Source organism: Danio rerio, chromosome 17 (assembly GCF_052040795.2).
Source record: "Danio rerio strain M-AB ecotype USA chromosome 17, GRCz13ab, whole genome shotgun sequence".
In the NCBI taxonomy this organism is placed as follows: Eukaryota; Metazoa; Chordata; class Actinopteri; order Cypriniformes; family Danionidae; genus Danio; species Danio rerio.
In genome coordinates, this window is record NC_141037.1 from 36139851 (window position 1) to 36167832 (window position 27982).

The following is a 27982-nucleotide window of genomic DNA, read 5'->3' on the forward strand; positions in this document are numbered from 1 at the left end:
CGGCAAATTTAAGGCCAAGTGAAAAAAAAATGTTATGAGTACTTAATAGAAATTAATACTTTAATATGTTCTTTTAATGTAAATTGAGTGCATAAGTAGTTGTATTAGCAATACAAATTTGTACCAATCACCAATATAAATTAAAAAAGATAAAACACTAAATTTTGCATCTCAAATAAAAGTTTCTTGATTTAAGAATGTTTAGATATTTGTGTTGCATAATAAAAGACTAAGAAAGACTAAAGCCTTTTTAAGACCTTAAATTATGGAATCTGTTGGGTCCTGAAATTGCCCTAAAATTCTCTATATACACTCACCAGCCACTTTATTAGGTACACCTTACTAGTATCAGGTTGGTCCCCCTTTTTCCTTCAGAACTGCCTTAATCCTTTGTGGTGTAGATTCAACTAGGCACTGGAAATATTCCTCAGAGATTTTGGCCCATACTGACATGATAGCATCACACAGTTGCTGCAGATTTGTTGGCTGCACATCCATAATGCGATTCTCCCGATCCACCACATCCCAAAGGTGCTCTATTGGGTTGAGATCTGGTGACTGTGGATGCTATTTGAGTGAACTCATTGTCATGTTCAAGAAACCAATCAAAGATGATTCACACTTTATGACATGGCGTGTTAACCTGCTGGAAGTAGCCATCAGAAGATGGGTACACTGTCATAAAGGGATGGACATGGTCAGCAACAATACTCAGGTAGGCTGTGTCGTAGATACGATGCTCAATTGGTAATAATGGGCCCAAAGTGTGCAAAGAAAATATCCCCCACACCATTACACCACCACCAGCCTGAACCGTTGATACAAGGCAAGATAGATCCCTGATTTCATGTTGTTGAGGCCAAACTCTGACCCTACCAGAAAAAAAAAATCAAGACTCATCAAACTAAGCAACACTTTTCCAATCTTCTATTGTCCAATTTTGTGAGCCTGTGTAAATTGTAGCCTCAGTTTCCTGTTCTTTGCTGACAGGAGTGGCACCTGGTGTGGTCTTCTGCTGCTGTAGCCTATCCGCCTCAACGTTGGATGTGTTGTGTGCTCAGAGATGCTCTTTTACAGACCGCGGTTATAACGGGTAGTTATTTGAGTTACTGTAGCCTTTCTATCAGCTGGAACCAGTCTGGCAATTCTTCTCTGACCTCTGGCATCAACAAGGCATTTACACCCACAGAACTGCCGCTTACTGGATACTCTTTCTCTTTTACTGGATTCTCTTTTTGTAACCATTCTCTGTAAACCCTGGTTGTGTGTGGAAAATTCTAGTAGATCAGCAGTTTCTGAAATACTCAGACCAGCCCATCTAGCACCAACAATCATGACACATTCAAAAGTCACTTACATCTTCTCCATTCTGATGCTCGGTTTGAACTGCAGCAGATTGTCTTGACAATAGCCCCTTTCACACAGTGATACTGGTAAATATCCGGAAAATTTCCGGAAAGACTTTACCGGTATATTGAAAAAAGCGCTGTTCACACAGGCGAGGACGTTACGGAATTTTTCCGGAAAAGAGCATTCACATATCCATTCCAAAATACCGGTAAATTCTGACATCATTCACCACAAATGAGCTTTAAACGGCTGCGCTTGTATTTGTAAACATTTGACTAAATTACAAACTCTGTGGATGATCAATATTGTGAACAACTTTCGCAGGATCACTTTCGCATGTCGAGATGTTCATAATATGTGCGTGTGCGGCGCTCACAGGCTGTTTCACAGGCACACGCAAAGCTTGAAGGTAAACAAACAACGGCTTATCATAAGCATCTCATCGATGATTATTTACACAGTTGGCATTAATAAGAACATATAAACGTGATCTGACTAACTTCTAGCAGCTAAATGTGTCTGGAAAAATATTCAAAGGCTTTTATCCTCACAAACCGCGTGGACGTAAATGCGTCTGACTGTTGTGATTGGCTAAAGCAGACGTCTCGTCACGTGCACGTGCTTATTACGGCAATCTTCCTTCTGCATTCACACAGTGCAGCATTCCGGCAAATTGCCGGTAATGTTACAACTTCTCTTTCCGGAAAATAGCCAGAACGAATTTACCGGTATTTTCAAAAAGGACCTGTTCACACATACAACCTTTCCGGAAAATTGCCGGCAATTTTCCGGAAAGGTCTGTATGTGTGAAAGAGGCTAATGTCTACATGCCTAAATGCATTGAGTTGCTGCCATGTGATTGGCTAATTGGAAATTTGCTTTAACAAGCAGTTGGACAGGTGTACCTGATAAAGTGGCCGGTGATTGTATATCAAAGAATTTTAGATAAAACAAAATGCTAAATATGTAAGTAAATATTACTTTATTACTGGCCAATCAATCTGAAACATCGATCGTTACATTAACAAAACAAACATACTTAAAAAATACAAAAAGAATATTTACACTTACTGCTAGCTCATTTCACAATTAATCACAAAAGAACAGGCAGTATTAGGCAGAATTAACCATGACGTTTTAAAATGTAAAAAAAAAAACTCCATAAATAGTGTGTATTTAAGATTTATTAAAAAAAACATGTAATGGATTGATTTACTAAATGATTAGAGAAAACTACAAATGTACTGTAATTTATTTTCTGCTTTGAACAATGCCATCAAAAATGATTCCTCTAGTTGAAAGTAAATCTTTGAAACAATTTCAAAGTGAATACATAAACACAAAAGAAATCATCAAAAGGCTACTAATAATAATTTACAGTTGCTCTGCAGAGAGGATTTTTTGGTGTCTGATTTATGAGAGGCAATATGATCACTATGTAATCATTGGTTTTTTAAATAACCTTAAGAATGGCTGTTGTGTTTACCTTCCCAAATTTCCATCAATACCCTGTTTAAAATCCACTTAAATCTTTTCGCAGGCCAAGTCAGCGGTTAGCCTGCTCTGATTCAACCAAATCAAGTCCTAAAGCCCATCTCATCATCTTTCCCTGACCTCTCTTATACCGCAGTGGCTCACTAAACAGTGTGCAATCTGTTCAAGTGGGCCGTACACAAATGCAAAGCGATGTAAGGACATTTCAGTGGTTTGGTAGACAAGGCAGAGTTCACTGACACAGCCATTTTGATTGGGCTCAGCAAAAAAAGCGAACACTACACTCTAGTGATAAAAACAAAGAGCTGTGTGTGTGTTTGTTCACTTCACCCCAAAGACCCCTCACACCCCAGCAATGACGTGTGATCGAGGGTCCGCAGTCACGCTGACACGGCCCTCTCCTCCAGCAAAGAGGCAATGCTGAAAACATGCACGAGACAAGAGAGAAGTCGTACATCTCGAGACCTCCAGTATGCCAACTATGTGTCTGTCATCTACATGACAAGAGAGCAGTGACCTAGCATTGACGCATAGCCTCCCACTCACACACACACACAAACACACTTTCAATCCAGTGCGTCTTGGAAGAGATTAGTTGAAAATTAGCCCCCACTGGCACAGATAGAGGGAAAAAATTGAGACCAGCATTTATAAGTGAAATGTGTATTATATTTTACATGATTAAATACGTCAAGGCCTGCCAAATGTGGTGGTTTGAATCCATTTTAGGCCTTTTTTTCTGTCTGTTACAGCGCGTGCCAGCAAGATGGTGAAGTACAAATATTGCAGTGTTGAATTCTGGACCTTATTTGAACATGCTGTGAAAACACCTTGCTCTCTTTTTAGGGTTATTTTTCTAGGGGCCCTTGTCAAAAGTCTACAATTAGCCCAATGACAGATAAGATCCTGTTATAATCAGCCAAGTATCATTATATTACTCTGATCGTTTTTAGTCTGTTATTTATCAAACAATGGATTTGCCAGAACAATGAAGCCTATAAATTAAGATTTGCTACAAAGCCTAGTGACCTAGATAACCAGACAGTGTTTAAAGGCATACTCGGGTTTTATTTGAAGTAAACAAAAGGTAGCAACATTACACATTGTTTTCGCAAATACATATAATATACACTACCTGACCAAAGTTGATCCCAGTTGTAAGAGCAACAAATAATTACTCAACCTCTAGTTAATCATTTGGAAAAGTGGCAGAATGTAGATTTTTCAGATGAATCATCTGTTTAACTGCATCCCAGCCATCACAAATACTGCAGAATACCTTTTGGAACCCACGTGGACCCAAGATCCTCATAGAAATCGGTCAAGTTTGTTGAAGAAAAAAAATCCTGGTTTGGGGTTACATTCAGTATGGGGGTGTGCGAGAGATCTGCAGAGTGGATGGCAACATCAACAGCCTGAGGTATCAAGATATTTAGGCTGCCCATTACATTACAAACTACAGGAGGCAAATTCTTTAGCAGGATAGCGCTCCTTCTTATACTTCAGCCTCCACATCAAAGTTCCTGAAGGTCAAGGGGCTCCAGGATTGGCCAGCCCAGTCACCAGACATGAACATTATTCAGCATGTCTAGGGTAAGATGAAAGAGGAGACATTAAATATGAAACCAAAGAATCTTGATGAATTCTGGGAGTCCTGCAAAATGTTTTTTTTTTTTGCCATTCCATATGACTTAATAATAAGTGTAGTGTAAAGATGTATGATGCAGTCGTCCTGCATCGGAGTCAAACCCAATATTAATTAGTTTTCCACTGCACCATGACTTTATATTCAACCCTAACCTGCTTAGTATAACCTAATTAACCTAGTTAAGCCTTTAAATGTCACTTTAAGCTGTATAGAAGCGTCTTGAAAAATATCTAGTAAAATATTATTTACTGTCATCATGGCAAAGATAAAATAAATCAGTTATTAGAGATGAGTTATTAGAAACACAGCTGCTTTTAAATGCATGTAGGCACAAATCATTGTCAAATGCTGCTGCTTTTGTTTCTAAAAGCTTGAAGGAGCAGCGGGTCATTTGTGATCATGACCCACATGTTTAAAATGACCCCAGGACAGACTTTAAAAGCCTTGTCTCATCTGGAGGAGTGGCGACATGAGGCCATACTGAGCACTTTCAGTTACACTTCTTGAACTAATCCTTATTAGCAAATCTTTCATTCATTCATTGGAAATATAAAACACTGTGACAATGTGTAAACGGAATAATATACATTTCCTGAAGCTGTTGCATTAGATTAATTCACACTTTTGTTCAAGGTTTCCGCAAGTTTCATGACGGCAAATTTAAGGCCAAGTGAAAAAAAAATGTTATGAGTACTTAATGGAAATTAATACTTTAATATGTTTTTTTAATGTAAATTGAGTGCATAAGTAGTTGTATTAGCAATACAAATTTGTACCAATCTCCACTTAAATTGAGAAATATAAAACACTTAATTTTGCAATTAAAACAATTAAATAAAAGTCTCTTGATTTAAGAATGTTTAGATATTTGTATTGGATAGTAAAAGACTAAAGCCTTTTTAAGACCTTAAAATATGGAATCTGATGGGTCCTGAAATGGCAGTAAAATTCTCTATATACACTCACCAGCCACTTTATTAGGTACACCTTACCAGTACCAGGTTGGACCCCCTTTTTCCTTCAGAACTGCCTTAATTCTTTGTGGTGTAGATTCAACTAGGCACTGGAAATATCCCTCAGAGATTTTGGTTCATATTGACATGATAGCATCACTCAGTTGCAGCAGATTTGTTGGCTGCACATCCATGATGCAAATCTCCAGATCCACCACATCCCAAAGGTGCTCTATTGGGTTGAGATCTGGTGACTGTGGATGCCATTTGAGTACAGTGAACTCATTGTCATGTTCAAGAAACCAGTCTGAGGTGATTCACACTTTATGACATGGTGCGTTATCCTCCTGGAAGTAGCCATTAGAAGATGGGTACACTGTCATAAAGGGATGGACATGGTCAGCAACAATACTCAGGTGGTGATACGATGCTCAATTGGTACTAATGGTTCCAATGTGTGCAAAGAAAAATATCCCCCACACCATTACACCACCAAAAGCCTAAACCGTTGATACAAGGCAGGATGGATCCCTGATTTCATGTTGTTGAGATCAATCTGAAACATTGATTATTACATTAACAACTTTAACAAACACATTTAAACAAATAAAAAAAATGTACCCTTGCTGCTAGCTTATTTCAAAATTAATCACACAAGAACAGGCAGTTTTACAGTGAATTAACCATGAAATTTAGTGGATGGCAGTGGATGGATAAAATAAATCAGTTATTAGAAATGAGTTATTAAAACTATTATGTTTAGAAATGTGAAAAAAAAAATTCTCTCTGTTAAACAGAAATTAGGGAAAAAAATTACAGGGGGTCTAATAATTAAGGGAGGCTAATAATTCTGACGTTAACTGTATATATATATATATATATATATATATATATATATATATATATATATATATATATATATATATATATATATATATATATATATACATACACTCCATCAGTGTTGTTAAGAAAAGAGTGGAGCCATTCTTGTCACATGACTTGCACTTCATGTTTGACATTTTAAAAGAGGTGCCTGAAAATAAACGGCTAGTCGAAGCCCTCACTTTCTACTTTAAGCCACCTTGTTTCTTTTCTACATTTAAAATAGAGTACAAAAGAAGAACATTCGTAATTACTCACCTGTTCTATATCTATTCTGTTCCATTTCCTGTTCTGTTTCAGTTAGAATTAATCCTTAGGTCCACTGAAATGCATTGGAATGAGCAGAGTTATTCAGATTGCTGATGTAATCTCAGCTGAATCAGGAAAAGAGAGTGAAACATATTTAATGAGTCACACTATTAAATGGAATTTACTTTGTGTATAAACATTCATTCATTCATTTATTCATTTTCTTTTCGATTTAGTCCCTTTATTAATTCGGTGTCACCACAGCAGAATGAACCGGCAACTTATCCAGCAGGTTTTTTTACGCAGCGGATGCCGTTCCAGCTGCAACCCATCTCTGGGAATTGTGTATAAACATGTAAAGGTAAATTACAAAAAAAAAAAAAGACAAAGAATTATTGAGAATTTTTCAAGGTAGCTGTCTATGTACAGTACAATAAGCAGTTTAGAAGCATTTTAAGAAGTCTTAAGTGTGTCAAAATAAAGTCAAAGGTCAGTTTCCATTACCACACCGACTGGAACATGATGTATAATCACAATGTCCTCACACTTGTTTCACAGTTGTTAGAATGCAATTTCACAGGATTTTAGCAAGTGAAAATAAAGAGGTTCTGACAAATCTCATTATCCGTCTCATCTGGAAGAGATGCCATCTGTAGACCACACACTCACAAAAAGAGAGAGAGCTGGAGAGAAAATACACTTCTTCTGCTTTGACTAGTGGTGCACTTCTGATTTGTATCATAAAGAAGTGTCTCTCTATCTTTCACTCACTCGATCATTCATTCATCTCCAGAAATGCTGCTCCTGCACTGCTGGTATTGTAATGCGGTTTGTGTGTGTGTGTGTGTGTGTGTGTGTGTGTGTGTGTGTGTGTGTGTGTGTGTGTGTGTGTGTGTGACGGAGAGAGAGTTGTGGTGATTTATAACCCCTGCAGTGTGCTCGTAAATCACACCTGAGTCTGTGCGCTTCTTAAACGCCCCGCGTCCTGACAGCGTTTACCTTTTATAAATGATCGGGCTTTACCTCCCATTGAGATCCAGCCACGCTTTACTCGCTCTCTCTCACACTGCCTGCTCGCCTCTCCACTCTCATCTGCCTTTTTCTTTCACCGCCACTGCCTCTTATTGTCCGCCCCTCTTTTTTGCAGCCCCTCAAACACCTTTTCTTTCTTTTGTGACTTCACCTTTTTGACCACCTGTGAAATAAAATGAAATATTTTCTTTTGTCAACATTAAATATGTTAATAGGAAATAGTTGTAACTATATAATAGCCTATGGTCAGACAGAATCTGCGGACATTTTTTGCTTATTTTGCGAATAATTTTGTATTGATTTTAATAGTGTCATAACTAAAAACCTAAATACTTAATATATGAAATAAAAAATAATATTTTTTTTACTTTTGTTTAATGTTTACAATGCAAATCCAATCAGATCCACTTTTTTGGTAAACAAAGCAAGTCTCTTGGACAATATATCTGCTAAAAGACAGAAACTATTACTTTACAAACTATATTGTAAATAAATCATATAAAAATTTTAATATTAGAATTATTATATCACAGTAATATTAGTGAAAATAATTTAAAAACTGAATTAACATAAGTTTACACATATTACACAAGTAAATAGACTCAATAATGGGCTAAAAATCTGCAGAAATCTGTGGATTTCTGCGTGTGGAGATTCTGTGTGGGCCTATAACTTTATAACTTATAAGTTAATAGGCAGTAACACCTACAGTTATTTACTGTATTTACTGTACACTCACAGAAATAAAGGTACGCGAGTTGTTACTAGGGTGCTACATGTTTGTACTTAAAGGGTACTAGTACCTCAAAAGTATACATTAGTACCTAAAAAAAATTAAGAGGAACGTTTTTGTACTTTTTACGTACTAATATGTACCCTTGAAGTATTAATATGGACCTTTTAGGTACAAATTTGTACCTTTTGAAAGGATACCATCCCAGTGACAACTCGCAAACCTTTATTTCTGACAATGTATTAATCTTGTCTACAACAATTTGCTACATTTTTAAAATCCAAGTCATATTTGTGAAAGCACTGCAGAATAAAAAGAACAACAGACTTAATTTGTACAAAGGTTAACAAAGATTTAAATAAAAACTAAATGCTTAGTGTTATTAGACGTCTTCACAAAAATATTGCAAGGGGATAAAGATTATTCATCAGAAAATGAAGTTTTGATATCTAGTAAACAAATGATGTAAATATGTTTTACACCTGATCATTTGATAGAATCAGAAAGAATGTGTGACATTTGATTTTCCAAATGAACACAAGAGATTTGTGTCTAATATAGAGAACTGGTCAGTGTTTTTTTTTCTTTTCTTTTTTTTCCCCATAAAAGTACACTGTTTAACATATCCATAATTTAGTAGTTTTCCATATGTTGTGATTCATGTTTTTATTTATTGTTTTATTTTGCCTGTTTATTTCGAATTGCATTATAGGACCTTGATCTTTCAACCTTGAAAAGTGACTTTTATTAACATAACTTTTATGGCAGTACATTTTCTGTTGTTGACTCTATATTATTTCTTATTCATTATTTTATTTCAAACTATTAACACTTTGTTAAACTGCAAAGTAAAATTTTCACCATCAAAAATTTTCACCATCAAAAAAAGAGCAGAGATCAAGATCCCATAATGCGGAAAGCACTTATAAATCACAAAATACAGAAACATTTTTAATAGTGTATGTTTAAAGACTTCAAACTGAGTGTGAAGTAAAAAAAAAATTACTAAAAGTAAAAAAAAATAAATACTTGCAGTTTCGCAGGCTTAAAAAAGTTATACTAAACAGCAATGAACAGCACTTTTAAAGCAGTTATTAATATTCTCAGAGATCATTTCAACATTAATACATTTTCAAAATATTTTGTTGACCAATTTTTTTTTATTTAGACTGCAATACTTAATTCAACCACTATGTAAATCCTGTCAATCCTACATACTGCATTTTTAAAAACTGAATGACTGATTATTATATGGTCTCTGTCGGCATATGGTGGCAAAACAATGCAACATAGGCTCTTTAAAATGAACGCTACAGGGTGAATAACACCGTTCTTTTTCGCACTTACCTCCATATTGACGGCTTTCACACTGTAACCAGTTTGTCCAGTAGCTCGCCATGTATGTCAGCAGACTTGAGATGCAAAGAGGTGTTGACCACAACCATGGGGTTTGAATCTGGCAAGGAACAATTCCAGAAAGCGTGTGACTAAAACAGAAGCTGAAAATAAATAAATTAAACAAGTAAATAACAGGGTGAGAATGTGGTCAAATCTGAAAACGTGGTAAAAATCAAACGAGGGCTTTTCTTTTTCTGGATTGCTTTTTGAAACTGCTGGTTGGGTTTAGGGAAGTGAGTGGATGGGTCAATCAGTGCTTTTGAAAACACTAATGGTTGGGTTTAGGGAGGAAGGAGGGTGGGTCAGTCAATCAGTCAGTAAATTAGTCAGTCAACAGCAGCCTCATTTATGCAAAAACAGCAGACATGAATGGCACTTGTGAGTGAAATCTGAGATCTGAAAAAGCGTACACAATGGCCAAAAACGGCTAAAAAGCATATCTCCTGGGACGTATTTGGCACTCAGAAATGTAAATTGAGGTACGTTTTGAGAATGAGCCTGGGTTACAACAATGCCAGTTTCTATACCATCTCATTCCGTGTAATAAGTCTCATCTCCGAATTCATCTAAGCACATTTTCAAATAGGTACTATGCTTCAGATAGTTAATAAACCTCATATTTGCAATCTAAAAAAAAAAAACATTCTTAATAAAAGTCTCAAATGTATAGGATGTGGTTCAGCAGCTGCAGTATTTTCCAAACTATATAGTGAGTTTAGTCCTTCGCTTAGCACTCGCTGTGGGTGGAGTGATACACATGGGCTGTAACTGTTCTGATACTGGCAGTATATCACAGGGCTATCAGCCAATCAGATTAGTAAAACAGAAAGAGAGGTTCTACCAAATACAACACTAATATAATATAATACTACAAATTTTATGTATTTAATTTTTTTATATATAATTATAATATATCATTTTTATTTTTGAAATCTAAAGGTAATTATGCTCTTACTGCATTGTTCACAAGGAGTAAAAACCTTATAATTACTCTTAATCCATCGCTTTTTCAATGTCTTTAATTACAAAAGATAATAAGTCATATATGTGTGTTGAGTCAGTGTTTTTCTGTTTGTCTGCTTGTGTGTTTGTTGATGGCACACCTGTACGCTGTATATTGTGCCAGCGAGGGGTAAAAGAGCAGAGGCACAGCTGCAGGGCTGCGCTGCCAGATAAAGGTGAGGTCCTGTGCTCCGCCATGCTGGATATAATGCTGCTGACTCCATATAATAGCCTTGAATAGAGCCGCCTCTCGCTCGCCTCTTAAAACACAAACACACACACACAGAGACACACATACACACAACAAATAATGCCTCGCATGAAAATCCTGGTTTCTTTCAGCGGTGCTGGACAAAGAATACAACAGAAAAAACTAAACACACCTTTGGGTCAGCTTTAACACACATATTTAAATGGCATCATATGTAATAATGTAATAATACATTTGTAAGAATTATGGAAGCCTTTTCAACCATATAATTATGCCTGATTTGATGAAGAACTGTGCAATAAGAAATTGCTGGTGAATTTACAAATAATTTTTTTTAATATAAGTCAAGTCAAGTCAAGTCAAGTCAAACTTTATTTAATGTACAGAGCACTTTAAAAACACAGAAGTGAGAAAAAGTGCTGTACAGAATTATACAACAAAAAAAGCACAATACTCTATAAAATACAAGATAAAATATATCTAAACTACCCGAAAAGGCAAATAAAGGAAAATAACCAGTTATTAAGATCAGGTGTCAAATGTCAACAAAAACAAAAAGAGTTTTAAAAGCTGATTGAAACGAGAACATGGAAAAGGCCTGTCTAATGGGCAGCGGCAAATCATTCCAAAGTCTAGGACCCACAACAGCAAAAGCACAATCCCCTCTAAGCTTACACTTTGTTTTGGCACAGTCAGGAGATGCTGATCAGCTGACCTAAGAGAACGAGTAGGCTTATAGGGGTATATCAACTCAGAGATACTATATTATATATACCATTATGTGTGTGTATGTATATATATATATATATAAATATAGGCGACACAGTTGCTGCCTCACAGCAGGAAGGTTGCTGGTTCGAACCTAGGCTAGGTCAGTAGGCGTTTCTGTGTAGAGTTTGCATGTTTTCCCTGTGTTCGCATGGGTTTTCTGCAGGTGCTCCGGTTTCCCCCCACAGTCCAAAGACATGCGGTAAATTGGGTAGGCTAAATTGTCTGTAGTGTATATGTGTGAATGAGTGTGTGTGTGGATGTTTCCCAGTGATAGGTTGCAGCTGGAAGGGAATACGCTGTGTAAAAACGTGCTGGGTAAGTTACACGTTTTACAATTTATCTCACAATTTAAAATGGGGAAAAAGGAAACTTCAACATATATAAAACAAAACTTTGTTTTTACAATTAAAGTCACTTTTTAAAATGAAATATATTTTACAATAAAAAAAAAAGAAGTTTTTTGGTGAAAAAAAAGCTATCTACCAAATAAACTTGTTTTCCATTTCCAGATAATATACCTCTTATTATCTTGCACAATTACACAATTTCTTTTTTCTTTTAAGGATGTTCATGCAAAAAAAAAAAAAAAAAAACAAGTTAAAAAATCATGATTAAGAAAGCTTTTTTAATGCTAATGCTCACACACTTTTGTAGAGTTTATCTAGCTCAATTCCAAACCTGAAATGGATACATAACAAATGGCATAATTAAAATCACATGCCTAATTTGACTTGGATGCAGTGTCTCAAATGCGTACAGAGGCATTGATGTATAAGTTTGTTCTGGTCTTGTGCAGCATCTTTCAGCAGGATTTATCAGAACGGATTAGATTTATTCCTCCTGACAGCCAGGTCTGATATGGTGAAATAGTAATATGCAGTAACTCAACTCACGTCAAACACAAGCAGCTATTATGAATCACGCAATGCTGTGGGAGTGTTCAAAAACCTTCAAATTATTGCCACAAAACAGGTGATATTTTTCAAAAAGGCTTCACTTTGTTTAGACTGGTTAAACCTAATGCCTAATGTAATTCCATAGAGTGAGATATAAGCAGGGTGTGAATTATACATTGACAATCAGGGGGGTCAACTTTTTTAATAATATTAATTTGTGTAATACATTCTGCAATGAGTTAAATTAAATTAAATCTATTTTATTAATGAAACATTTAATTTTCAGTGTTTTGTGGGATAGTTTGTGTATTCTGACTTAAAATTACCCGTTGGTTAGCCATTTTATAGGTTACTGCAGGTCAAACTATACAAACAATTAATCTAATCTTTCTTTACTTTTAGGCTATATATATATGAATGATGTTTTATTTTGAAAAGTATTTTATTTTGAAAAATGACTGTATTCTCTTGGTTACATCTCAGTCACTTGAGCGGCCAAATTTAACCCACAAGCAGCAAAATGAGAAAGAAACAGATGTGGAAAGGATCCAAGAACTGCTAAGGAATAGATCCGCAATATATTTGTCAACAAATCAGGTGAATCCACTATGTCTGTGCTGTGCAAGAAGGTCTACTGCTAGAGAACGCAAATTACGGCGGCCTTTTAGGGTCTGTTGGCATATTGCATCTTTTCCCTCCAGACGCACACATTTGAAAGAATTGACCGATCAGCATCAGCTTGTATGGAATATACAAATTTTGGTAAGACTAATTATCCCAGACATACACAGAACACCCAAACATTGTACTGCTTTGTAGATTTCTCCATAAATTAAACTTATATCAGAGTTACAGCAATGTTTGTCAGCTTGTCATTCTCTGAGAAAAGGTTTGATGGAACCCCTCGTTCCGGATTAAAATTGTCAAGCGTTGACAATGATAAAAAGGTTGAGGTTTTGAGGACCAACTAACCCCATACATGTTGTTTTCATGTCCTTCAAGGGGGATCAAGCATTAAATAGGGGGGTCAATCCCCGCTAAACCCTCTTGTAATTTGCACCCTGGACATAAGTCACCATAGTGAAATTCACAATAATTGTTTTATTTTTGTTATTTAAAAAAAATGCATTCCTCACATATTTTTTTTCTGATTAAAGTAGCTAATTGGCCATTCTGCAAATGGCATATATTAAAAGATTATTGTCATTTAGAGCTTAAAATAAAATAAAAAATAAAACAATTGTTAGTTTTAAAGAAAGAACATTAAAAAAGAATATTCTTTATATATATATATATATATATATATATATATATATATATATATATATATATATATATATATATATATTTAAAATTTTGATGTATTTTTTCAGATTTCATAGATGTTTTTCCTGCCTTTGCATAATTGATAATGTAAACTCAGGTGAACAATTTGCTTAACGGGCACCTATTTTACCTCTTACAAGATGTAAGAAAAACTTTTGGTTTATCCAGAATGTGTCTGTAAAGTTTCAGCTCAAAATACCCATAAGATTATTTTTTTATAGCCTCCAGAATCTGCCCATTTGGGTGTCTGAATACAGTGTAGCTGTTTTTGTAGCCTGTGGCTTTAAATGCAAATGAGTTGCTTCTCCCCACCCACTGTTCCCACGTGCGTGTCTACTTCTATTGCATTAAATCAAATATACAGCATTCAGTGATACAGACAGACTCGGATGAAGCTAAAATACAGCTCATTAGTCACAAATACCAAGTATGTTCATGGTTTCCGCTACATTCATTCTTCCATGGCGGGGCGCCACACCAAAATTCATCCCGCCACGGCTACATTACAGCTTCTTATTAAAAATATTTGGTCGTTTTTTAAATAGCGGGTTAAAATCGCACCGAAAACGTATGAAAAGGTAAGTGAATAATAACAGCGCAAACTTTTCTGTGACCGTAGTAGCGCTGTGTGTTCTGTTTAACCCTTTAAGGTGACATGCTGACTGACTGACTGACAGGTGCGTGATGCGTGAGCAAACACGGCGTATCTTTCATTTATGATGAACGCAGTTCTCATAATTATACTTTAATCATAGATAAAGGTCTGTGGCTTTGCATATAATGACTTTATCTTGCTAGAGTTTATAGCCGTTTCACTTTACTTCAGGATGCATTAATGCCGTGGTCCGCTCCGCAAGTCTATCGGAAACATTCATAAATATTCCTAGCAAATCTAATAAATGTTGGAGACATACTCGGTACATAAATGCACTAAATCACACTTCAGCCGCGTTTATTTGAGGGCACACAAGAAAATCTGCACTTGAGCAGTGTATATTTGAGGGGGCGCAAGAAGTTTTGTGCACGAATTGAGGAAATCGGAGCTCAAGCAGAGATTGACATGCTCGTAAGCTATTACATGAATGCGATCTCGACTTAATACTGTGCCCATGACATTTGTCAATGAAATAATGCCACATGCAGTGGTAGATCTGTGTAAATGGGCTAACAGAGTCTGCCGCCACAGCTGGAAAAAATCCTAGAGGAAACACTGACGTTTATTTGATGTATTTGTGGTGGAGTTTATTCAAGCCTTTCTGAAATGATGAGTCATACACAAATGCTGTTTGCAGTACACACACACAAACATGCTCTGTTTTTCAAAATTGTTTAAACGTATAAAAGTGATAAAAATCACGGAGAGTTTAAACAGGCATTTTAATTCCAATCCCAAATTTTTATAGAAACATGGCACCTGTCAATCAATTCGGTGGGCGGGGAAAACACACACACAGACACACACATATAGTAAATATGCTTCTATCCCACACACACACACACATATATAGTAAATATGCTTCCATCCCAAACTTTCTTCAGCTAAAAAAAAAAAAAGAAATCAGTGAAACACATTTCGATGGCTTAGGGTTGAGTAAATGATCCAGAAATGGGCATTTTTGGTTGAACTATTCCTTTAATGATAACATGACTTAACCCTGAATGCACTGGTTTGTTCAAAACCCAATGAATATGTTGTCAAGCATGAGGACAATGATCCAAAGACAATACACCTAGCAATACAGCAGAAATGGTTTCTTATTCTTTACATGTTTTAAATCAGAAATAGATATAAAAATAGACAAAAATGTAGCATTCTAGTGTGTTTTCCTGCTTTTGGACTAGACTTTATGTGAGCAACACTTGAAGAAATAACAGATTTACGGATCTCATTTATTTAAATAGCTACAACAACGTTTGCAATTTTATGTAAGTAATTCACTTCATTTAATTGAAGTTGTCGTTACATGCATCATTGCATAGCCAGATAAATGCTGATTAAATCTAAAGCAATAAAAATCATGGAGGCTTTCGCAAAAACAAGCCAATGCTATAAAAGTGTTCCTACATATTTTTGCATGATATATATACGCTAAATATTGCTTAAGGATTAAATATATATATAACACCGCAGAGGTGATTCTCATCCAAAAATATTTTTACACAAATGATATCTCAAATAACAGAAAACACTTCGTCTAACTGGCCACGATGTATAAATACTATCTATGTATCAGCTGCTCATTTAGTCAGCTACCCATCTGTTAGATCGTTACACACTTGATCTTTCCTCAAAAGCGTCATTTCTTATTCAGTTCCAACTTTTCGTGGCATGATATGAAACGGAACATGCGAGATGAACCAGAAAGACAGACATTTCTTCTCCTTCCTTTTTTTTCTCCACATTTTTTAACGTGACAGTTGCTCTTTGTGTTTGTGTTGGCTGGGCTACAGTGGAACTGAGAAATGCAGTAGATATGGAAAATTGTCCACTAGCCAGCCTGATGGGTAGTTCAGTTTGTTTCCAGAGAAAGAGGAGAAGATAATGCTCGACTAGGTTACACGACATTAGGTGTTTCCTCAACTCCGAAATCACCTCAGGATCTTGTGGGATGCATTGTATTTATCGCAAAATGCATATAGTAGTATTGCCGAGGATGCATAATTGACCTCGAATGTATGTTTTGGGTTTCCTCCGGGTTCTCCCAGTTTCCCACACAAGTCCAAAGACATGCACTATAGGTGAATTGGGTAAGCTAAATTGTCCATAGTGTATGTGTGTGAATTAGTCTGTGAATTAGACAGTTACGGGTATTTCCCAGTACTGGGTTGCAGCTGGAAGGGCATTCGCTGTAAAACATATGCTGGGTAAGTTCAAGGCTTGTTCATTCCGCTGTGGCGACCCCTGATTAATAAAGTAACTAAGCCTAAGAGAAAGTGAGTGAATGAATGTTTTGGTCTATTGCAGTTTTTCCCAGTCACTTCGGTAAATTTCACAGATCAGAATTGAAATGTGCAAAACGGTAAGAGCATTTTTGACCAAAGATTACAAGTCCATAGTTCATTTCTCAAAACTCAATTAGTGTCAATTAATTTGTCAGTGTTATCAGAATGGCAAGTCCTATGTATGCAGATAAGACCGTCCAATTACTTAGTCATGTTGTCAAAATAACAGTGTACTCTGGAGGGGTCTTCTGATGTAAACTACACAGCAAAATCCTAAAAATGTACGAAGTCGATAGTATTTTGTCCCTCTCTAAATTGAATGAATGTTACTCAAGTTAATGAGACAACAAAATGATTAATTAGGTGATGATTGAGGATTGCTGATGAACATGTTATTAAGCAGAAACACAGAAGAAAAACACAAAACTTCAACTGATTTCAGTCACAGCCTAAAGGCTCCTACACACCGGGACACTTTTTGTTTGCGTTTATCGTCTGCGCTTTACAAGACATTTTTCCACATTCAAACCCAAGCAATTTTCACTGGCGTCAAGCAGAAGAGTATGCAAAATCCCTCCTTGACGTTAGATGGCGCTACACAACTTTAAGCTTATGACACCCGCTTATAACACAGATGAAGAAGAGGAGAGGAAGTTCACACGCTTTTTGTTAAAGTTACTAGTGACCCGAACAAGCATGGATGGTTCAAGCAGCAGCTCCAGCGATGAAGAAATGATTATTGTTCACAAGAGCAATAAGCAGCTAAACGTTTATATCGCCTCTGGGCATCTTTTTACGCTGCACGTAAAAACAAACAAACAAACAAAAAACGAGCATGAGGCGTTTTTTTTTTTTACAATGACGCTTTTGCTCCTGCCGTTTTGCACATTGGTGTGCACAATCACATTGGCGCCCTTTGTTTAGTCACGACACGTTAAACGTCGATAGAAAATGCAAGCAAAAAATGGCTCGGTGTGCACAGGTCTTTAGATTAAATCAGCTGAAATAGAATACATTGAATCTCTCAAAATCTCAGCAGAGAATTAACTCAATCAATAAGCAACTCCACATACAGCAGCTTTACTCACCAACATATTTGCTCTTATTTAAAGAGGAACCAAATACTCTCTGAACTAAGTTTTTCTCAGAGGATTTTGCACTGAATTTTTTTTTTTTTTTTTGCTGTTTGTACTGTAATTTGTTGATCGATCGTATCATTTTGAAACAGAAAAAAATACAGTCTAATGATAATGTATAGAAAACTGATTTATGGCAAAATATCCTGACAACTTTTTCTGTCATAACTTTTTCTGACAACTTAGAGAAAAATATTCTATTCAAGCATTTTGCATGTATAGACGTATGCTATGAACTAATGCCTATATGTTGTAGGGAGTGAGACCATTCAGACAGAAGCCTGCATAATGAATTTTGTTCCACATGACATAAGCAACTGATAATGTAGGAAACTGCACATAATCTTTTCATGGATGTACGCAAGCATTTGCAACTCATTTAAAAGAATGAGAAACTGCTTTTTTGATGTGCACAAGTGACACATGGGTGTGAAGATTGAATGGGTAGTTTTGGGAATTCTGATCTGAGAAATAAACCAAAGCGATTAAAAAAAACTTACATTTTATGTCAAGAAACCATTTAACTTGAGTTTTATTTGAAATTTAAATTTATAGTAAGATTGTAAAGACAAAGAAACAGACGAATAGGAAAATAAACAGATAGACAGATCAATAGATTGACTGACCAACCAACAGACAGACAGACAGACAGAAAAATAAAAGACAAGACACTTGTGAACACAAAAGGATATATTTTGAAGAAAGCTGGAAACCTGTAACCATTGACTTGCAAATTAATGGTTACAGGTTTTCAGCTTTCTTCAAAATATCTACTTTAACAGAGTAAAGAAACTCCATGCTTTGGAAACACTTGAGGGAGAGTAAATAATCAGAATGGGATGGTTCATGAAAAAAATGTACCCGTTTTCTAGACATGATTTGGTATGCGTATATACTGAACGATTCACACATTTTTAAATTTATTTTTTATGGGGCTACTAGTGTTTGGAGTGTTTTGGTATCTGCCGTGTGCAGCTCTCTCTTCCATGTGCCATGGGATATGGCGGTCACTCGGCACAGAAGTATAATTCAGCCATCACTTGTGCTCATACCTGTCAACATTGGTATGTGAAAATAAGGGATATGCCCATTTAAAAAATCCCCAAATTACTAAATATGTTAATCTGGAGCTGTTTCATTGTAAATAAATCAGTCAGTAATATGTTTTATTATTATTATTTACAAAAGAAAAAATAAACAGTATACATAAGCAGCAAATAAATAAGCAAACAGGTCAGCTTATTAAAATTAATATCTATTATATAAAAAAAAATAAACTATTAAATCTCATTAATCTTTTCTTCTTGTATAACTTGTATTACACATTCTGATTAAAAAGCACAGAATGAACTCTTATTTTTTATTTATTTATATTTTTTCATTGATTACACAAAATAACAGAGATGTCACTTTAAAAATGCACACATCTAATGTTATAATAAAGACATTTGATTACTTTCCAAACTTTTTTGCCCATTTGGGACAAAATTAGTTGTGTTTAAAAAAAAAAACAAAAAAAAAACAGCAAGATCAACATCTTTAGACATTATTAATTATGTGTATATGTCTGTTTAAACTTGCACCCAAAACCCAGACTTTCTCTCCTCTTCAAATGGCGTGTACAGAATCTGTTGGGCAAGCAGAGTCTTTTTATCAATATGGAGCGCGTCAGCTGACAGTCACGCACTGCTATATGACTTTTTTGAGGATTGCATATAAAGGGGAGACGGCATCTTTAATGAAAAGGAAGGGGAATCCTGCCATTTTAATATTTATTTCAAAGTGTGTCCATGCCTAAACAAAGCGAAAGCACAGAACACACTCTCATTTAAGAGAAAGGGGCAATCCCTGGTAGTTGGCAGTATGGGTTGCGAATAGGGAGGATCAGTTCTTTAATGTTTTTTTTGCCACCCTTCAGAGAAAGACTGAAAATATGGGAGAAATACATTTACAGGATGATAACGGGATAGAACTGTAAGATACAGGAGAATCCCGGGAAAAATGGGAGGGTTGACAGGTATGCTTGTGCTGCAACATGAGTACATAACTTCAGAATGGCCATATTTAACAGTTGGCCAAGTCTGAGTCTAAAGTAAATGTACACATTCGTGGATTTTTTTTAAAAATTATAGCAGCCAAATTTAACCTGCTGTTGTCTTTACTATTAACCAACAACAAAAGACAAAAATGACATAAAATTAAAATACATGGCCTTGAGAATAACTTTTTTTTGTTATATACTGTCTACAGCAGCGGTTCTCAAACTTTTTTCACCAAGTACCACCTCAAAAAAAAAAAAAAAAAGTACCACCATAATGACCGATATGGAAATACAGTAGTGTAGTAGGCCTAATTAAGCAGCTAAAGCTCCGCACAGTTTAAAAACGTGGCAGATGAATTATTACTATTATGAATATTTATTATTGTCAGCCACTTTAACTATTATAAATAGTTTGAACATTAACACTGTACTGTGCTTACAGTTAAACAATAAATAAAACATCAACGTTTAAATTAAAATGGCATTGTTTCTAAAAAGTAAAAAGAAAACTGCTGTTCTTAAATGTAAAGTTTTAATATAAAGTACCCTATTCATTAAAACCTGGAAATGTTCCTCGGACCTCATAAATATAGGCTATGTGTCATCATATTTATACATAAACTCTTTTTGATAAGTTTTGAAATATATGATGCATATACACATGACCTATTTGCATATCTTTGAAATCTAAACATTAACTTGTATTTTAAATATATGAATTCGATTTACATATTTAAATTAGAAATTAGATCTGCCTACTGCACATTAGAGTAGGCTGTGTGTCAGAAAAGCAAGTGATTAAAACAATACCTGTCAACCTTGGGATGTAAAAATACAGGATACACCCTAACAACCATTACAAATGTGGGGAGGAAATTAGCTTCAAATGATAGAATAGGAAACATTAGAAAATTGAAAATAAAATAATTGGTTTAGCCTGATAAAATCAATTTACTGATCACATCGTCGTTAGAGTACACGTTAAAGGGTTAAGGGTTATTCAGGGATTCCTCTAAGTACCACTAGAAGGAAGCCTGCGTACTACAGTTTGAGAACCACTGGTATGCAGGATATAAATACTGTAATTGGGGGGATTTTAAGGCTATGTATTTTATGCTGATGTATGGCATTTATAAATGGTATTTAATTGTTACAATAAGGGATTTTTTTAATTTAAATCAAATCAAACTGGAAAGCATGACAACAGAACAGTGATACAAATTAAACCAAAAAATTTGTGAACATCTCACCACAGACAGACAGACAGATTTGCTGTACATGCTTACATCTTGGACCGTTAACAGTATGTTGATGTTCACTTTAATCTGAACCCTGATACCAGAAACATGCTGACCCTTGTCTTACAAACACCAGGCGTCACTGGGGTCATCACTCCTCATCACAGATTACACACTGGCCAAGGGCAATGTTATTCAGTTATTCAAACCCCCAGCTGCTAATGTAGACTCTGGGCTCACATGCTATTAATTAACTGTGGACCTGTGGGTGAAATTCAAGCAAGGCCATGGCAGCTTCTTCAATGTATCACATTGAATATATACAGTTGAAGTCAGAATTATTAGCCCCATTTTGATTTTGATTTTCCTTTTTAAATATTTCCCAAATGATTTTTTTAACAAAGCATTAATTTTATTACCTGCCTGGTTAACCTAATTAACCTAGTTAAGCCTTTAAATGTCACTTTAAGCTGTATAGAAGTATCTTGAAAAATATCAAGTAAAATATTATTTACTGTCATTGTGGAAAAGATAAAATAAATCAGTTATTAGAAATAAGTTTTTTAAACACTCTTTGAGCTCATCATGTAAGTATTTAGTTTAGGCCTCATGGCCAAAAACACGTTTTAAAAGCAGTTCAGTGCTCAGACATCTCTCAAAAATGTCCAAGGTGAGATAGAAATAGTCACTGGAAAAATATTTGGCTTGCTGAAGCGACGCATAAAAACATTAAAGTTGAAATTCAACGGCTGAGATCTGCACCTTTGATATAACAGCTAACAGAGTGCGGCTCCAATAACCAAAAGAATATGTGGAAATGATCTCATACAGTACAGTTAAAGCCATAGTTTAACCATACATGAAAATACTGCCATCATTCACTAACAATCATGTTGTTCCAAATCAGTCTGTTTGCAACAAAATATATAAATTTTCCTCCCCTTTTTTGTAGAGAACAAATACGGAGCTAATGACATCAGAAGTGCTAAATACAAAATAAAGTATGTGAAGCACTTAAAAAATATATAAAATGTGTATGTGCGTGACCAATCAAAAAGCTTTATGAAGTTAGACACTAATGTAAAATAGCATAATGTGAACAAATACAGAACTAATGTGACCTTATTCCAACTGAATAAATTACTGTTTGTTTTTTGGATAATGCCGCTATCACATGACTTCAGGCTTCAACTACTTTACCTGTATGAACCACTTTTACAGTCCTTTTGGTGTCCATTGTAAAGATTAAATAACAGATCACAAAACAGTGCTTATGATGACATGCTGTATAAGAACAGAGGCCAAACATAGCTTACATTTTTTTTTTTTAAAGGTTTAACTGTTTATTAGATAAGCTGATTTGTTCACGTATGTATTCATTTTTCATGTTTTTTATTTTTATTTTATTTCCTTCTCCCTTTGTATCTTTTTTTTTTTTTGTTAAATGTTTGATTTGTTATAGCGTGACACTGGCTCAGTGGTTAGGACTGTTGCCTCACAGCAAGAAGATTGCTGGTTCGAGTCCCTTGCGTGGGTTTCCTCCGGGTGCTTTGATTTTCCACACATTCCAGACACATATACGCTATAGATGAATTGAATAAACTAAATTGGTTGTTTTTTGTTCACTATAGAGCATGCTAATGACTTGTAAAAATTAGCAGAAATAAATAATTTATTAATAAATAATTCATAGATTTTTTTTTTTTAAATAATTGTATTGTAGTATTGGTTGTACCTAGGATCCAGGAGGAACAATGCAGTTTTAGTCCAGGCCGTGGTACACCGGACCACCTCTATACCCTCACCAAGGTACTCAAGGTTTCATGGAACAGTCTCAGAAAAAAAGGTACAATGAGGGTACAATTTTGTTCCTAGAGGGAACAAAATATAAAATTGTACCTTTAAAGGTCCCATATTGGTCCTTAGGGTACAATTTTGTACCCAAATGGGCTATAAAGGTACAAATGTCCAGATTTAGGTTTGAAAGGTACATTTTTGTACCTTTTATAGCACATTTGGATACAAAATTGTACCGTAAAGGACCAATTTGGCACCTTTAAAGGTACAATTATATATTTTGTTTCCCTATAGGAACAAAATTGTACCCTCAGCTCATGATAAGATCAAGACACTATATAACACAAATTTAAATGTATTAATACTAATTAATAACATTAACATTATTAAAACAACATTAATACTAAAATACATAATTTAAAAATATAATAAATAAATAAATTGATTGAATTAAATATTTAAATAATGAATTTTTTTTCATGTATTTAAATTAAATTTTTTCTCAAAAATGTTAATAATTTAATTTATAATTGAATGTAATTTTAATAATTAAAAACGTAAATACTGGTCTTTGCTTATTGTTTAAGACCCTATAGTTTATGGGATGTAGAATAAGAACCATGCAGAGTGACATCATCTTCATACAGGTGGTGATGTCGCTGTCTCTTTAAGAATTTGGCTTGTTGAGACGTTATAGTAGTGTTTGTTACTGAGGCGGTCGGTAGAGTATGCTGGCTGTTTACACAGAACTTCGCACGCTTTTCAAAGAAAAGTCTATTTTGGAGTCCACACTTTTCAGGTAAGAATGTAATAAAGATATATTTTCAGTCTCATTTTTACATGTGAAGCCGTGTTCTGTTGATTTTTGTCTGACTCGGGTCTCGGCTTTCCCCCGCTTTAAGTGCTCCGGGCTGTCTGGTGTACGTTGGCCTGCAGGATGGTGTTTGCTAAGATGTCTGCAGCTTATTAAAGAAGTTAATACAATGTGAAATCGAAGTCACCGAGGGACATAACGTTATAGACGGTGAGTACTATATGCTGTTAGTTTTCTCGGTGTAAAAGTTCCCTTTATCGCCTACGTTACGTATTCGCGCCTTATATCTTACGTTACGTTACTGCTTTATTAATAAGTGTTGCCACGGCGGAATATAATCGCAACCCAAATAGCAAAATACACTCGGGCCAGTTGCGGCGGCAGAAGCGAGCCGACGCTGCCGTATCCGTGCACCGGAATCGGGCCGTGAGTAATGTTCGGTGTGGCCCGGAGCTCGCGCGACCAAAGTCTTCATATACCTTGATATAAAACCTTTTGTTATTAATACTGGAAATTTGTAATTATCGATAATGTTTTATATTTTGAGGCCATTTTTCTAGCCACGGTTGACCGCTGAAATGTAATTTTAGACGGTTTTATAAGTTACACTGCCATTTTGTGAAGAAAAATCACAATTTTGTCACCGACAAAGCGACTGATTATGTAAACGTGGCTAGTTACAAACGTGGCGTGTGTGTAGGCTTGTTACATATCTTCGTTTCATTGTCTAAGTTACATTAATGTTGAGGAGTGTCCACAAACTGTCATGTATTGTTGGTGCTTTACTATCGTTTAACGTTATACTTATGTTAATGTAGAATTATTAACATACCATGTTGTATAAATCGACGTTTTAAGTTATACTTTGTTCTTTAATGTAATAATTTGTCTCATCTGTTCTGAAACTGGTACCTTGAGCTATTTTACCTATTTTATTAATATCTCAAAATAAATAAATAGTTATTGCTTTATCTTATTGCTTTCCAGAAGTTTCCAATTGTCTTTCAGGACAAGATTGAACAACAGAATGCAGCCTAACAGCATCAGACCAATGAAGGCATGTCATATGAAAGCATGGCTTTCAAGATGTAAGTATGTCTCATTATCTATACCATGGTTTTAATGGCTTACATACTATTTTAAATTTGTAGGTTTTTACTTACAAACAACAATAAATGTACACCCACATGTTTAAAATTATTTTCTAGGTTTTCATCGAAAGATGAGAGATCAACTGAAGAATGCTATGGATCTGACTCTAAGGTACTCTTTCAAAACTTTCTCCACTTGATTAATATTATTAAATTCTAGCTTTAGATGGATTCCTTCATATTTGTTTATATGCCACATCTTATGTTCCAGGAATTGATTTTACAGCAGCACTTCTCATGTTGCCAGCCTTGTTAAGCGAGACACTTCAACATTTCGTTGTGCTCAGGTGCGTATGTTGTTTTCTGTTTAGTATATGCTGTGATAAATGCATTTTATAATGCTTGATATTCTTTATATTAGGATGACGCAGTGGGTAGTGCTGTCACCTTACAGCAAGAAGGTCGCTGGTTCGAGCCTCGGCTGGGTCAGTTGGCATTTGTGTGAGGAGTTTGCATATTCTTCCAGTGTTTGTGAAGGTTTCCTCCAAGTGCTCCGGTTTCCCCACAAGTATAAAGACATGCGCTATAGCTGAATTTGGTAAGCTTATTTGTCTGTAGTGTATAAATGTGTGTGTGAATAAGTGTGTCTGGATGTTTCGTAATACTGGGTTGCAGCTAGAAAAGCATCTGCTGCATAAAACATATGCTGGATAAGTTGGTGGTTCATTCCACTGTGGCAACCCCAGATTAATAAAGGGACTAAGCCGAAAAGAAATTGAATGAATGAATGAAATTTATATTAGTCTTTTAATCTGTGATACTTTTTTTTTTTAATCAGTGAATATTAATTATTTTACTTTCTATGCATGTTGATTTTCATCAGGGATAGAGTGACTGATATTAATGTAATTATTGCTTTGTCATTTACAGTGAACCATCTTCACCACATCCAACAGTTCAAGTACAGGAGGAGGCCACCGACTGGACAACTCTGTTAACAAGACGAGTCACGGCAGTCTTCAGAGTTGATGGGATTGCGATTGGCTGGGCCAATGATGTGGACGAATATACATTTTTGACATATCCATCTTATTAGTAGAACACCTTGATGTTTCTGCAGTGGAATGTTTTGAATGAACGGTGGACGGTGACAAGCCTCGATCTACTCCAGTTACCAGAGTGATCAACCTTGTTTTTTGTTTCTTTACATGCTCTTGGGATAATCACAATCATCAAGTTAATCCAGCACACTATCATTCATGCATAAAGCACATTTTTAAATAACTTGTGCTCCTAATGACTATCAAAGAACATTTTCCAGATATGAGTGCTTTACATGTCATGTTTATCAAAAGCATAAACACATATTGTGTTACAACAAATTACAACTCCACTTGAGGATGATGAGGAGTAATCTACTGATGTTGAGGAAGAGGCTACTGATGTATTTGGTTTTCTGCACTGTTGAAGCAATTTATAGAGAAAATAAATGAAATGAAATTCAGAGAAAATGTTGATGACAAATTATTTATTATGACCGAGTATTCTGACTAAAGACAAACACTTTGGACTTTATAAAGTGCAGTACTTGATGTAGCCTGTGTAATGTGTTTATAAATCTTAAACAGTATTCTTGTGGTCTTTGTATTAAGTGTAGATTATTTAGTTTTTATTTGTTATCTAAATTGTTCTTTTTACTGTTTTACATGTCTGCTTTATACTTGCTGTGTAATTTTATTTCTTAACACATTCAGTTGTGATTTGTAATGAAATATTTCTACATTAATAAATAAATAAAAATGGACATCTGTGAACCAAAATATTTTATTTATTTATTTGTGCATGCAGTCACCAAAGGATCAAAATGCATGGGTCAGTACCCTGAAAATACTATATAATATAAAAAGGTACATTTTTGTACCTTCAGTGTCTAGGGTACAAAATTGTCCCTTAAAGGGTACAAATGTAGAAGGTACAATTTTTTACCTTTAAATAGAGGTACAAATTTGTACCCTTAAGGGTACCACCCCAGTGACGGGCCATTTGTACCCTAAAAGGTACAATTTTGTACCTTTTTTTCTGAGAGTGAAGTATGCCCAATCAGTCCCCATTTGTTTTGTGGACTTGAAGAAGGCATTCAACTGTGTTCCTTGGGGCATTCTGTGGAGGGTAAGAGGCGCTCTGTTAATGGCCATCTCATCCCTGTATGAACAGAGTAGGAGTTTGGTTCGTATTGCCGTCAAAAGTAAGACTTGTTTCCAGTGCATGTTGGACTCCGGCAGGGCTGACCTTTGGCACCGATTCTGTTCCTAATTTTTATAGACAGAATTTCAAAGCGCAGCCTAGGGCTGGAAGGGTCTGGTTCGGGGACCACAGGATCTCATCTCTGTTTTTCGGAGACAATGTTGTTCTGTTGGCTTCATTGAACATGGACCTTCAGCATGCACTGTGAGGTTGTTTGCTGCTAAGTGTGATGCGGCTGGGATGAGAATCAGCACCTTCAAGTGTGAGGCGATGGTGCTCCACTGGAAAATAGTGGTTTGCCATCTCCAGGTTGTAGGAAAGTCCTTACCCCAGGTGGAGCAGTTCAAGTATCTTGGCGTTTTGTTCACGAGTAAGGGAAGAATAAAACGTGAGATTGACAGGTGGGCTGGTGAAGCGGCAGCAGTAATGTACCAGCCCGTTGTTGTAAAGAAGGAGCTGAGCCAAAAGGCTCGATTTACCGGTCAATCTACGTTCCTACTCCCACCTATGGTCATGAGCTTTGGGTCATGACTGAAAGGACACAATCTTGGATGCCAGTGGCCAAAATGAGTTTCCTTTGCAGGGTGGCAGGGCACAGCCTTATAAATAGGGTGAGGAGCTCTGTCACCTGTGAGGAGCTCAGAGTAGAGCCGCTGCTCCTCCACATCGTGAGAAGTCAGCTGAGGTGGCTCAGGCATCTGTTTTGGATGCGTCCTGGATAGGCATGGGT

General features: G+C 35.7%; 1 protein-coding gene and 1 long non-coding RNA gene across 9 annotated transcripts in view; one reads left to right on the forward strand and one right to left on the reverse strand.

Annotated features, from left to right (window-relative positions):
- Nucleotides 1-3894: 3894 nt before the first annotated feature.
- Nucleotides 3895-27982, reverse strand: part of LOC147833132 (uncharacterized) — a 230364-nt gene continuing 206276 nt past the window's right edge. Inside the window, exons 6-11 of one of the 8 annotated variants that reach the window (XM_087290804.1) lie at nucleotides 10846-11004; nucleotides 9692-9800; nucleotides 7603-7774; nucleotides 6589-6704; nucleotides 5459-6001; nucleotides 3895-4432 (exon numbers count right to left, since the gene is read on the reverse strand). In XM_087290804.1, the coding sequence (XP_087146930.1) occupies nucleotides 7731-7774; nucleotides 9692-9800; nucleotides 10846-11004 (312 nt within the window). In that variant the 3' untranslated portion in view covers nucleotides 3895-4432; nucleotides 5459-6001; nucleotides 6589-6704; nucleotides 7603-7730. Of the gene's footprint in view, nucleotides 4433-4520; nucleotides 6002-6588; nucleotides 7775-9691; nucleotides 9844-10845; nucleotides 11005-27982 lie in introns of those variants that run through there. The other 7 variants (XM_087290809.1, XM_087290807.1, XM_087290803.1 and 4 more) reach the window with 7 other exon arrangements.
- On the forward strand, nucleotides 23824-26825 carry LOC147840012 (uncharacterized). Its single transcript, XR_015513615.1, has 7 exons — nucleotides 23824-23902; nucleotides 24006-24127; nucleotides 24926-25005; nucleotides 25126-25180; nucleotides 25280-25355; nucleotides 25430-25606; nucleotides 25939-26825. It is a non-coding gene; the product is annotated as an uncharacterized LOC147840012 (long non-coding RNA).